The 14,185-nt window shown below is 44.9% G+C and overlaps 1 protein-coding gene across 1 annotated transcript in view; it reads left to right on the top strand.

Annotated features, from left to right (window-relative positions):
• Positions 1-14,185, top strand: part of LOC147659640 (von Willebrand factor A domain-containing protein 8-like) — a gene marked incomplete at its 5' end in the record, with an annotated part of 1,204,277 nt that overhangs the window by 709,910 nt on the left and 480,182 nt on the right. The window contains one exon of the mRNA XM_086951584.1: positions 2,052-2,253. Coding sequence (XP_086807710.1) covers positions 2,052-2,253 — 202 coding nt within the window. The remainder of the gene's footprint in view (positions 1-2,051; positions 2,254-14,185) is intronic.

Below are 14,185 nucleotides of genomic sequence, written 5' to 3'. Positions count from 1 at the left end.
ATGGAGGCAAAAGGAGGCAAAAAGGTTACATTTAGGCAGGAGAAAAAGAAGGTTATGGAGGCAAAAAGGCTCAAAATTATGTGGGAGAAATCAAGGTCATGGAGGTAGAAAGGAGGCAAGAGGTTAAAAATTAGGCAGGCGTAAACAAGGTTATGGGTAGAGGGTGCGAACAGAAGGCAAAGTGTCCGGCAGACAGCGGTTACAGGCTTGAGTGGGAGCTCGGCCTGCAGCATCGGAGTTAGCTGGCCCAGGGACCTGCTCAATGGGGTCAAGCTATTGCCTCCGTTAAGTAGGTAAGGGAAAGAGGTTAAAGTTTAAGGCGGGAAGCATGAATCATAAAACCTCATTAGGGTGAAAAAGATACAACGTTATAAATGGGGGAAAAGAGTTACAATTAGGTTGGAGGCAAAAAGTTGTAGTTAGGTGAGAGAGAAGGGCACGGTGAGGCCGGAGGAAACAAGGTTATGGAGGCAAAAAGGTTTCACTTATGTGGCAGGAAAATAAGATTATGGAGGCAAAGGAGCAAAAAAGGATACTTTTAGGCAGGAGAAAAAGAAGGTAATGGATGCAAAAGGAGGCAAAAGGTTTAATTTTAGGTGAGAGAAAAAGGTTATGGAGGTAAGAGGAGGCAAAAGGTTTGAAAAAAGAAAGTTATGGAGGCAAAAGGAGGCAAAAAGGTTAAATTTAGGCAGGAGAAGAAGGCTATAGAGCAAAAAAAGGCTGAAAGGTAAAAAAATTAGGTGGGAATAAAATAGGTTATGGGTAGAGGCTGAGAACAGCAGGTGAAGTGTCTGGCTGACAGCAGTTGCTGGCTTGAGCGGGAGCACGGCCTGCACCTGCGGGGGAGCTGGCCCAGGCACCTGCTCCCTGTTTCTAATGTTCAGAGCCTTTAATACAAGTCTAAGTAATAATTAGTTTAAAATTCCCATGCCATAGAGCGATAAAACTAAATAAGTAGGATCAAGCCTTTTTGTCATGTGGTTTATAGCCGTTTACATTTTTTAAAAAAATCAAAAAACCGAGAGTTAATAGACCTCTTTTATTTCACTTAATTAAACCAAATATGAAATTAGCAACATCCCCAACTAGAATTACTCATCCATTGTGAAATTATTGTGCATGTCCATTAAAAACAGCGGATAACCTTCAGTGATGATTCTTTCTGTGAAAAGGAAAGGAAACTTGTCAGAATACGTTTTCCTCCGTCGACGACTAAATGTTGTAACGGTGCCGAGACTAAACTAAGAAACTCACCTGAGTCGGCACCTGGGCTGAAGAGGAGCCGCTTCCGGTTATTCATGGCATGTACATGAAGGTCACTCTCTGTGCCTTGCTGGGTGCCCAGGCCGCCTTTGGCACTCCGGTGTTTCCCTTGTCGTAGACACCTTAAAGGGTGTTCTGTGAGCTGGTTACAGCACTGGGCATGTGTTGTAAATAGGTTTCTAACTCTTCACTTTAGTGTAGTCTGTCTTTTATATTGTTTGCTAAGTGTACCACCCTAGAACATTATCAATGTTCTAGCAATGTGTTCTTTCTTTGCTATGATTCCAATGCTGGTCAGTTGGTGACTGGTCAGCGTTGTTGTCACTTGCTGTTTCCTGTACTACGAATAAACCTGATAGATGTTTCCTACATCTTGTGTTCCTGTGATGATTATATTTACAACAGCATGCATGGTGGAGTAAACGTTATGAATTCCAGAATGCAGGCGTGGTTAAGCATTAAATACTAGCCCTATGCAAGTTAATGGGTTGCCCATGGAATGTTGACTGAGGCGCTCAATCCAATTTGTGCCTGAGCTCTTCCTATGAGATCAGTTCCAGATAGCATCATATAAGAGGGTCTATTTCCCAGTGATGTATAATCGCAACGCATTTGTTCATCGCATTCAACGCCCTTTGCTTTCATCCTAGGTTTTTGCTATTACGAGAAGTCTTAGACTTGTTTTGTGACGCTGTTTACATTAATGCAATTGAACCAACTAGCCAGCTATGCATCTTTCTTTTGCTTTTACAAGCCAAGATTTCTATAATGTTTAGCTTTTTTTCCAGTCTGCCAGTGAGGTGTACAGTTGGAGGAGAGACTTTGCATTGGGAAGCAGAAGCATGCCTACCACAGATCCTTTCTTCTATGCTAGGCGCAGTGGAGCTGAAGCTGCCAAGCAGAGTAATTGTGTGATCTCTCTGGCATCCAATCAAGTGATTCGGACTCTACCACCTAATGATGTGCCATTGAAAGAACTCTACCCTAAAGGTATGAATCCATTGAAGCTTCAACTAACATCAGTGATGTTTATAAGTAGCAAATTACTATCATTGTAGTTATGGTGAAGTACCCAGGAGTATACAAAGATATATCTGCTTTAGTTAACTTATATACCTGACAATAGTGTTTGTTTTTAATCTTGACTGTTTACTAGAACAGTAAAATAGCCTAAAACCTGTGTGTGTGTCTGTGTAGTGAAAAATGAAATGAAGGTTAAAGTGAAGTTATAGTTGGCTTTAGTTAAAATACCTTAACGTATGCTTGAAAAAAATACTTTAAGAACCACAGTTAAGTAATGCCATGGTTACAAATTAAAGACACAAGACCACTGAGACTCTCAAGTTATGGCTAGCTCTCTAATCCATATCTCACACAACAGCCAGTGCAATGCTTATGACCTTACCTTTGATATGACAGAAGCAATTACAAATACATATATAATCTTACAGCTGAGATTACATATCATATAACCCATTTTTAAAAAAACGTTTATTAAAGTTTTCACACTTTGCATCAACAAAACACTAACATTAGAATGGCTGTTGTTACTGTAAGGTTCACCACAACTATCCTTAAGACCCGGCCCATTGTCGAAGGTGGGAGTATGTCTGGCTGCAGTGGAACGACAGCGTAGTATGTACTGTCCGAGGTCAGGAGTATGTCTGGGGGCCGTGCAGCCAATGTCAGGAAGAGCTCTCGAGCAATGGGACGCCTTGTGTGAGATATGTGTGATGTGGGACCGATAACTTTGGAGTGCCAGAGGGATCAGATAGCAGCACAGGCGTGGTCTGAGTACAGTATGTTGCGGTGGAAGCATTGGTTGGGGCCTTAGGGGGAAGAGGGGAGGCCAGATTCACAGTAGCATGTAGGAGCAAGGGTTTTGAATTCCATTGGGGGGTTGGTAGGGGCCGACAGCGCGGGATGAGTGTTGCGGTGGTGAAACAACCTTCGACCGTTAAGGGGGGATTGGCATCACGCACTAGTTCTTGGAACTACATTGGCATTGTGTCCTAGGCCACCGCAAATGGCCATTGGTGTTTTTAGCATCGTCCCAACGGATGAGCGCCTTGTGCCACAGTACTGTAGGCAGTGGCTGTTTCGCTAGCAACAAAGTGAAGTTCAGACGACTTATTTCTCATCCTGCCAAGGGCGGTAGCTGTCCAAGTTTTCAGATGAGGGAGGTCAGTGACTGTGGTGAGGGTATCATGAATGGAATGCCAGGAGTGCATCAGGGAGGGGCACGCCCTGAGCATGTGCTGAAAATCGGCAGTGTGGGAATTGCACCTAGGGCACGTGAGACTGGCTGTTGAAAAGATGCAGTTTAATTTAGACAATATTAGGTATGCCCTGTGCAGTATTGTGTACTTGATACTCTTGAATCAGACATTGCGGGAGACTGTCTGAGGGACCTCTTGCACCAGGGTCCATTCCGAGTTGTGGAGAGGGCGTTCAATGTCGTCCTCCCATACCTGCCGGAGAGGTGGGAGAGAGGACCCTGTATGTTCTCTAACTGCTTTGTTGAACCAATTAATCAGGTGGCACCCAAAAACCATGGATTATAGGGTGTGTGTGATAGCTAGGGGGGGGGGGTTCGTCGTCAACGCTCAAACAAATGAGATGGCATGTAGCTAACAGATGGCCATGGAGGAAGAATTGGTTGGGGTGGATATCTGTAGTCCTGCGTCAGCTGGTTGAACGTTAGGAGGTGATGGTCCTGGAATAGATTCCCTATTGTGTCAATGGATTGTTCATGCCAGGGACTAAGTACACTGAGGTGAATTACTTGGGAGAATCGCGGTAGGCATTGCAAAGTAATCGAGGGGTGTATAGGAGGACATCGTGCGTCAGTTGGAGTACCCGTGCAAAGCATTTGCAGGCCACCCAGGCATGCAGTGACCACGAGCGACTCATTTTATCCAATATCTGTAAAAATTGGCAGAGGGTATCACATGGTAAGGGTCCATCACCGATACAGGTCTCATATAAGTTGCTGTCTGCCAACCAGTGCAACGCCCACTGGAGCTGACCTGCTAAGTAGTGTGTTTCACAGGAGGGGGCTCCCAACCCGCCCTGATCCATTGACAGCTGAAGTTTACAGAGAGCTATTTGATTTTATTTGGTGACCTATATGAATTCCCCCACCATTGTTTCCAACTCTCAGAAGAACGATCTTGGCAGGTAAACCGACACAGTGACAAAATAGTAGAGGAGGTGAGGGAGGATACCCATCTTGGAGAGGGCCATTTTACCAGTTACTACCAGGGGTAACCACTTCCAGAATTTGGTCTGGGATTTGAGGGCTATGAGGGCCCACTTCACATTGCCCTCAAATAGGTCTGTCTGGAAGTAGTATATCTGAAGTTCGAGATAGAGCACTGTGTACCCCGCCCAGGTCACTTGGATGTCACTGAGTTGGAGGTCCTGCGGGAGTTATCCTGGCATTGGGCAAAGACATACAACTTTGTCCAGTTTACTTGCAGACCTGCTGCTGCCTCATATTCCTGGTGGGTGGTGTGTATCTTTGTGGCATCAGCCCCAACGTCATGAAAATATAACGGTATATCGTCGGCATAGAGCGATACCTCCTGGGTCGTCCCTCCTAAATGTATCCCTCAGTGTTTCATTCTCCATTCGGAGGCAAATGGCTAGGGGCTTCATGGCGATGGCAAACAGGACGGGCGAAAGGGGGCTGCCCTGGTGTGTGCCATGGCCAATCGCGAAGGAGGTGAAGATGAGGCGGCTGCTTCACACTTGGGATGCCGGATTGGTGTACAATAACTTTGTGTACTCTGGAGACGTTCACTGATTCCCAGCCTGGCCAATACCTGAAAGAGATAGTCCCGGTACAACATGTTGAATGCCTTTTCCAAGTCAAGTATGTGAGTTACGGTGCAAGGGAATATCAAACAAGCCTGGTCCATCACACAGAAAAAGCTTCAGAGATTGTGAGATGTGCTGTGGCTGGGGACAAACCCATTCTGATCATGGTGGATGTTGCTGGGCAGTATTTGGGCATAGCAACCTGCCAGTACCTAGACCAATATCTTATAGTCTATGCCTAGTATAGCTATGGGCCTGTAGGAGGACAGGTGTGCAGGATTTCTGCTGGGCTTCAGCAAGGAAGAAATCCCGAAGGGATGGTGGGAGCGTTCCTGTGTCAAGGGACTCTTTGTTTATGCCCAATAGTTTGGAGGCTAAATGAAGCAACAAGCAGTCATAATACTCCAGCAAGTAGCCCATCCAGTCCTGGCGATTTGTTCCAGGCCCGGTCATGGATGGCCTTCCTTTTTACATACTACCCCACAGTTCAATATGTTTTTTCTTTACAAAACAATTAAATCAATATAGTTAATCACCTGGTTTTTAAACTTTTCTTCAAAAAATGTATACTGAGTTAAAATTCACTATATGTGAATAAAGTCTCTATAGCTTCCAATTAAGCATTATTTCACCATTGGATACAGACTTCAAATATCAGGGGTGTGAAATGTTACACATATGTTGAAAGGCTGTTGATTGATTTGCTGTGTAGGCATCCCTTAATTTTACACTGTCAAGTAGTAGACGTCCAAAATGAAGTGCATAACTTTTGCTTCGTTAACATATTTTACGGAAAATATGTCTTAGCAAGTCAAATACATTGTATTGTTCCCATTAGACTAGTAGGAAAACCCTTCTGGAATGACAGTGGACAGCCCTGTCTTCACCAACCAAACACAATGACGCTAGTCATCCTGAACTAATTTGAGAAATCATATTGAAAGAATGCCATGACTCCCAAGCTCTCATGGGACCACCCAAATGGTAGAAATGGCTTTACAAGTTCCTGTGACATAACATGATATCACATTACGTCTCATGAGATACACCTTAAACCAACATGAACAAAACTGTACTGCAAAAGGAACAATATGTATATACAGTTTGGTGCTTGTGTTATGCATTGCTTGGCTTTAGTTTCTTTTTTAAAATAAGGTTCTTACATTTCTTTAAAGCTAACTTCAACTTTAACAATCACTTAAATGTAAATCTAGGGGTAGAAATTAATAAATTACATTTCCGTCTAAGGGCCCCTTAAAACCCCTACTGAGAAATGTACCATTCCAACCCATGTCACTCCAACCACTTTGCTCATGTAGGCCAAGGCTCATCAAAGTAGCTCCATATGCACATGGTACGTCATTATGTGGGAAGCGTCATTCTGCGCAGACTCAATCCTCTCCCTATGTGCAATAAGAAAAGTACATGTGTTCGGGACCAATTATATATCTGAGTTCCCAATTGTGCAGCTCGTCCTTCATCAGTCTGGCTTATAATATATATGTTGCATAAAGTATTTTGTATTTATTTACGCAATAATTTTTTTGAGAGTTTTATAAGAGCGCCGAAAGTCTCTTCATGAAAGTCTACTTCGATCAAGCTTATGGGGTGTGAAGGTCTCATCAGGCGAGATGAGAAATATCACGAAAAAAACACAAGCTTAGATCTCAGATGTTAGTCTCTAACCTCATTGCGATAAGATCCAACAGGAAATACTGGTGAAGGAAAGGAACACAAGTGGGGTCTTAAATGTTCTGGACTGTAGATGGAGTGTGGCCGTGGGTTACACTTTGGGTGCAGGTATCCTGTAAGGAATAAAATGCACATCATCAGTGTACTATTTAAGTAATGAGGAGCAGAGCAAGGTGAAATCACATCAATGGATGGAATCAGTCCTACCGGCTTCTTGCAGTAGTAGAACTCTGACGAGAGCGAGGACAAGCTGGAGAGAGCCCTCAGCCCTAGAAGAAGCCGCGGATATATTGCAGGGAGAGTAATTGGTAAATGTGAGTAAACAGGACCACCATAACATGAAGGTGAGATCACTAGCAAAGGAAAAAGAGATATCCTGAATATCCCTGGTAAAGTGCCTCCTCCCCAGGGCAAAAACAGCAACTGTGAGAGACATGATACAGGTGCGAACTACAAACACCACAGCCTTACAACAGCTAGCATTGCAAGGCATTTGTGCACTCCCGGTGAGTCTTGTTATTTTGCTCTCGAAAAGGAAATCTGCCTCTAGGCCCTTAGGCTGCCCCACGTAGCATGTCTCCGCCCTAGTGGCCATGCTCCAGTAAACCAGAGCACGCGGGCGGGCGGCCGACACAACTAAGGTGAGTGAAACTAGGTGCAACTTAGGTGAGGTAACAAGTGGGACTTGTTAAGTCACTATCCCTTTTCTGGGCGGAGTTCAGTTGTAAGTAGGATTGAAAAGCTTGGCTTCCTGAACAGCATCTAGTTTTCAATTTTGTATTCTGGCGGTCCAGAACCTAGAAACAACTTCGACCCCGAAAGACCCTACTTTGTGTTTCAGTTATTTGCAGGTGTGTTGGTTGTTTAAGTGTGCAGTAGATGAATATAGATTTCTGGATGGTGATTAGTCGGGGGAGAGTGTACTCAAATATTTGCACTCATTCTCCCTGTGGGCTTGATACGTTTTTCATTAAAATAGCAATATATAAATAAACATATGGCAGAGGTAGCCAATTGTATACATTCTCCCTTTGACTGCACTTGCAAAACTGTTATTTTCAGCTTTTTTTTTTCACATTCTAAGTGGCGGCTTCTCGTTTGTGGCTTTTAACCCTCTGGTTCTAAAAATATATCTGCGTACGTCAGAAGAGCTTGCAGGAGAAAGAATGTGAAAAATGATATACTATTCCCACCGCTTTTTCCTTCTTGTAAACTGTTCCAGTCTCAGAAATGTTTTTCCGTTTAACTTGACGTATAATATTAAGCCAAGGCAGTAACTTTTTATAAATGGTCATATGTTTCCAAACTTAGCAATTAAGTTAGGCTAAATAAATTCAGGCCTGGCCTATTCTGGTGGTGCTGTCATGTTTTACAGGCCTTTCATTGCAATCTTATATATCCAACACAAACATTCTCCTTTAAAGTCTAATTTAACTTCTTAGAAAGTAAATTGTAAGAACTGTGCACCATTACCAAGAATTGGCTTCACATATCATGTCAGTATTTAGACTGACTCGGTTGCCAGCTAGATTGGCCTGACTACCTGCTTGCCAATTAGACTAGTTTGGCTGCCTGTTAGTCTGAGCTGTCTGCCCAGTAGTTGGGCTTAGTGCCCCATAGGACTAGCCGAGGTGCCCGGGTGAAGGCTAAGCTGCCCGTTAGCCTGGCACTGCTGCCTGTGAGACTGATCTACCGGCCAGTTAGGCTTTTCGACAGTCCAATAGCGTTGCCAGGCTGCCTGCACGCGCCTCCTTTGTGTATGCTTTGCAGGAAGGAATAAAGAAATCTCAAGAACTTTGCATTAAGTAACCAAGGAAATTTGCATATAGTGAATGTAGCACTGAGTATGACTGTGATTGTTACTGTGAGGACAATCCTGCAGTCTTTCACTGCAAAACTTCATGTTAAATTGGATGGACGACACAATTTGCACATACATTTTTTTATTATTTAATCTAGTGTCAAAGGGCCCTAGTTCCCTACTTCCGCCTGGGCTGAGGCAGGGCCTCCACCGAGGTCCAAACCCCAGCACCGCTCTGCCTCTTCCCTGCCAAGGCTGCTGGTGGGATTACTCCTCAGCTTCTATGGCATGCAGGCTGTGGTGGTGGCATGGAAGGACGGTGGGGGCTTTGGGACATATGCTCCGTCCACCATCTGAACACATGACAGCCAAGCTGTCTGAGCCTAGGTACCGCCTTTGTTGGGATTGCCAGCAGGGGCGGCTTCTCCTGTAAGGTGGAGGAGCGTTGCTTCACCGCTCTCAGAGCAGGAAAAATAAAATTATAACGTCATTATTATCATTTTATTTTCTCTAGGTTCGGGTCTGGTTTAGGGCGGGTCGGGGCTGGTGGCACAGGGGGAGGAGTGGTTTGCACAGTCCAAGTGCGCATGAATGTTTGGCTGGTTGTCTTGGGCTGTCCAAACAGTCATTTGCACTTTGCATGTTCTCCATGCAGGCTGCCTTACAGCCTGGGTGGAGAACATGCCCAGATGCCGAACTACGGCGCTCAGACCAATTACAACACTGCATTGCAGCTTTGTGATTGGCTGCGGGAGCCTGGGTGGTACCTGCTTCCGGTACTCGCAGGAGAAGCAGAGACACGACTGGGGAGAAACTGCGGCGGTGAGGAGGTAAGTGACATTTTTTGGGGGTATTTTGTCCCCCTCCTGTCCCCCCCCTTCCGCCCTCCACCCCCATTTCTTGCCAGCCGCTACTGCTTGCCATATGAAAATCAAATGAGGGAGGTAGAGCTGGTCGTTGGATTCATGCTCCACAGGAATAGTTACATAAACAAAGTGAATCCAACAGGGGAGAGGGACAAGAGTGATCAAAGGTGATTGAAGCACTCAGAGTTTTGAAAAATACCCCTCACACACCAAAAGGCCCCTTGGTGTCATGCTTCATCATCGGGGTCTTCGCACCCCTCTATCGGGATGCGGCGTGCTGCGACCTACGACTACGCGGGAGCACTTGCAGTGTTGACTATGTGTGGTGTCCAGTGTGTGGGGTATACAAAGAGTGAGTGGGGGGTGTGTAGTGAGAAAAATAGTTAAAAAGTACCTGGCACTAGAGTGTGAAAGAAAAATTTATTCTGGACTCTGGCTGGTACTGTTAAAAGAAGTGCAGATTGAGGTCTAAGTTGTATAATGAACAAGACCTCTGGTGTGCGTTGTTGTCGACATGTTTCGGAGACAAGCTCCTTCCTCAGGACGGGGGCACAACCTCCCCTCCCTACTCACGTCTTGTTAAAAAATGTGTATTTACAGAAAAGTGAAATATTAAATTTAATATTAGGCTAAGTGTGCCTACAGCGGTCTGCTACAAGCACAATGACCTGTAGAAAGACAAAAAATTACAACTAATGGTTACCCATGTAGCGGGTAGTTCAAACAGGTGCAGTCACCAGGAACCATACCATGTGCTTATTTTATAAGCTTTGTAAAAAACGGACTCACAACACATACAACATTAAACACATATAGTACTAGGGTGTACTGTAAGAGGTATTCCTACTTGTGAAGCTTTCTTGTAGGCTTCATGAGCATAGTCAGGACGCCGGGGTGTTGCTTCAATGGCTATCTGTGGTGGATAATAATGTAGCTGTAATCGTTCAGTCTGTCACACTTACGTTTGTGGACGATTATCTTAGGTCGTATGTTCTGTATCATACTCACAAGCACAGGACTCCTTGGTCGCCGTCTTACCCCGCACGCTGCTCCGCTGATGTGGAGTTAGGATGTGGTTCTGAGTATTTATACCTTTTCATCCTGATTGGTGCATGTAAGGGTGTGTTAATTAGGGGTGTTACCTGCCACTGATTGTATGACCATGTATGGAGCATCCGCTTCCTGACCATACAGGGCTCATGTGTATGTTTCGGCCTGCGCCGGCCTGAGGTTAGTGTCTGCATCAGAGATCCAGTGTAGACGGCGCATGTGCAGTTGTGTTACTGCATGTGTACATGCCTGAAGGTAGTGAGTGTTTCACGCGCATGCGTGGTGTCCATGATTCACTCCTTGTCAGAACTGTTGGTCCTTTATGATGATAATTGACTCCAGGGTACATCATCATTAAGTCCGTTCAGATGGGTCCCCAATCTGAACACCCAACGTTGTTCCTTCTGGAAGAGGCCGGTCTCTGAGGGTAGTTGTTCTATGACCGTCCATTTCAAATCATTGACACAGTGTTGTTCGGTCAGAAAATGAGTTGCCATTTTGGTAGTGCTCTTTTTGCACCTCACATTGCTTTTATGTTCATTTACACGTGTTTTTATGGCTCTCGTGGTCATTCCCACATACTCCAGGTTGCATGGGCATTTGATCATGTAAATGACGTTTTTCGAGTTGCAATTTGAGAATCTCCTTTGTTCCCATGTTGTGCCATTCCGAAAAACAAGTCTCGTACTTTTTTCAGTCAGGTGGCAGCTGCTGCAATTGCCGCAAGGGAAATGGCCTTGGATGCCAATCGTAGGTTGAAGGGCTGTTGTAGTTGGTTTTGGTCTTGTGTGTACCAATATGTCTCTAAGGTTACGTCCCCTGCGATGTGCGAACATGGGTTTCTCAAAGGTCAGTTTGCCACAAGTTAGTATTCGCCAATGTTTGTTTACAATCTTAGATACATCATTTGACAAGGTGTTAAATGTTGTCACACAGATTGGCCGTTTATTCTCTGTAGGTTCTTTTGGTCTCTCCTCGAGTAAGGCCTCTCTGTTATTGTTTTTTGCCCTTTTCATCGCTTTGTTGACAATTTTTTCGGGGTATTCTCGTTGTTTGAGTTTCTTTTTCAGATCGTCTGCTTGTTGTCTGAATTCGGAAATATCTGTGCAGTTGCGCCTAAGGCGTAAAAACTGTCCATATGGCAGATTTTCTCGGAGATGTCTCGGGTGAAAGCTGTCGAATCTCAACAGGCAATTCCGGGAGGTAGGTTTGAAGTGAGTGGTGGTCTTCAGCACTCCTGACTCCGCATAAATGTTCAAATCCAGGAAGACCAATGTCTCTTTGGAAACTGTGCTTGTGAATTTTAGAAAAGTGTTTTGGTTATTCAGCCATTCCAGAAAGCTCGCTGCTGACTGTGGATCACCTTCCCAGATGACTAGGATGTCATCTATGTACCTCCTCCAGCATTTTATGTTTGCCCTGTATGGATTTTGATCATGGAGGATCTTGTTGGTCTCGAGATGGTGCACATAGAGACCGGCTAGGCTCGGAGCAAAGGTGCTTCCCATGCTAGTCCCATGGCATTGTTGGTACAGCGTGGTTTTGTATTGGAAAAAGTTTCTTTGTAAGGCCAGTGAAATGCATTCCATAACCAACCCTCGTGGTGTTTGGTATCTCCACGGTGTCGAGAAAAGGACTTCCTCTATGATAATCAATGTTTCGTCATGAGGAAGGCTGGTATATAGGCTTTCCACATCGAGGGACATCAGAAGTTGTGTTTGTGGATCAAAGGTTGTCTCTTGTAACAGTTGTAGGACCGCCTTTGTGTCCTTCAGGTAAGTATTTGTGGCTTGTACTAGAGGGCGTAAAAAGGCATCCGCGAATTTTGATAGTGGTTCTAGTATGGAGCCAATACCCGATACTATCGGTCTGCCTGGGGGTTTTGTTAGGTTCTTATGTATTTTTGGAATACAATAAAAGTATGGGATGCGTGGCTTTTTCTGCTCGAGGAATTCTCCTTCCTTCTTACTTAGCCAATCGTGTGTTAGGCCTTCCTCAATCATACCTCCGATCCGTGTCCTGGGGTTTTCAGCTGGGTCTTCATGTAGGACCATGTAATTGCGTCTGTCTGATAGGAGTCTCAGGCATTCATTGTCATAGTCCTCCGTTGTTTGTAGCACAATCGCTCCCCCTTTGTCTGCCGGTTTGATCACCAGGCTTTTGTCCTCGGACAGGGTTTTCAAGGCAATTTGTTCCTCCTTGGTCGTATTGTGAAAAGTCCGTGTGGTGGACTTATTCAGTTGGTTAACCTCTGTCATAATGGCTTTCTCAAACGTTAGTATTTCTAGGGGAAGTGTTGAGTCCGGAGGTGTGAAGGTTGATTTAAGTTTAAGACCGGTATCTGTTGTTGGGGCTTGTGGTGGTTTGTCGTGGAAGAAAGCCTGTAGTTTTAACTTCCGTATGAACTCTTGTATCTCCACGTTTAGCTTGAAGATGTCCGGTCTCTGCGTTGGTACGAAACCCAAACCTTTGTTAAGTACCTGTCGTTCTGTTGTCGTTAGTGGCTTTGAAGTCAAATACTGTGGATATTGGGGTTGGATACCAACCCCAATATCCACAGTACATGGGACAAGCACCTTTCCAACCATTTCAGTTTAACCACCCACCGAATGTCCAAGGATACCCACAATGGAATCCAGACTTCAATGGGGGTTTCTTCGGCCCACAGCCTTTTTTAGGGTCCCGCCCTGGGAACCGTGGAAAGAATCGGAAAGGCAACAATGTGACTTGGGAAGACAAAGGCCAAGAGAACCCACGACAGACCAGGAGCATGACGGGCTCCCTACCCAATCAAGCTTCAACCAGCAACCAGAGAGGGACCTAGTGGTCAATTTGACTTCTTAAACTTAAATCAACCTTCACACCTCCGGACTCAACACTTCCCCTAGAAATACTAACGTTTGAGAAAGCCATTATGACAGAGGTTAACCAACTGAATAAGTCCACCACACGGACTTTTCACAATACGACCAAGGAGGAACAAATTGCCTTGAAAACCCTGTCCGAGGACAAAAGCCTGGTGATCAAACCGGCAGACAAAGGGGGAGCGATTGTGCTACAAACAACGGAGGACTATGACAATGAATGCCTGAGACTCCTATCAGACAGACGCAATTACATGGTCCTACATGAAGACCCAACTGAAAACCTCAGGACACGGATCGGAGGTATGATTGAGGAAGGCCTAACACACGATTGGCTAAGTAAGAAGGAAGGAGAATTCCTCGAGCAGAAAAAGCCACGCATCCCATACTTTTATTGTATTCCAAAAATACATAAGAACCTAACAAAACCCCCAGGCAGACCGATAGTATCGGGTATTGGCTCCATACTAGAACCACTATCAAAATTCGCGGATGCCTTTTTACGCCCTCTAGTACAAGCCACAAATACTTACCTGAAGGACACAAAGGCGGTCCTACAACTGTTACAAGAGACAACCTTTGATCCACAAACACAACTTCTGATGTCCCTCGATGTGGAAAGCCTATATACCAGCCTTCCTCATGACGAAACATTGATTATCATAGAGGAAGTCCTTTTCTCGACACCGTGGAGATACCAAACACCACGAGGGTTGGTTATGGAATGCATTTCACTGGCCTTACAAAGAAACTTTTTCCAATACAAAACCACGCTGTACCAACAATGCCATGGGACTAGCATGGGAAGCACCTTTGCTCCGAGCCTA

This window comes from Lissotriton vulgaris, unplaced genomic scaffold, assembly GCF_964263255.1.
Source record: "Lissotriton vulgaris unplaced genomic scaffold, aLisVul1.2 SCAFFOLD_293, whole genome shotgun sequence".
NCBI classification, from domain to species: Eukaryota; Metazoa; Chordata; class Amphibia; order Caudata; family Salamandridae; genus Lissotriton; species Lissotriton vulgaris.
The sequence above is the reverse complement of the archived record's forward strand: the minus strand, read 5'-3'. Positions and strand labels throughout refer to the sequence as shown.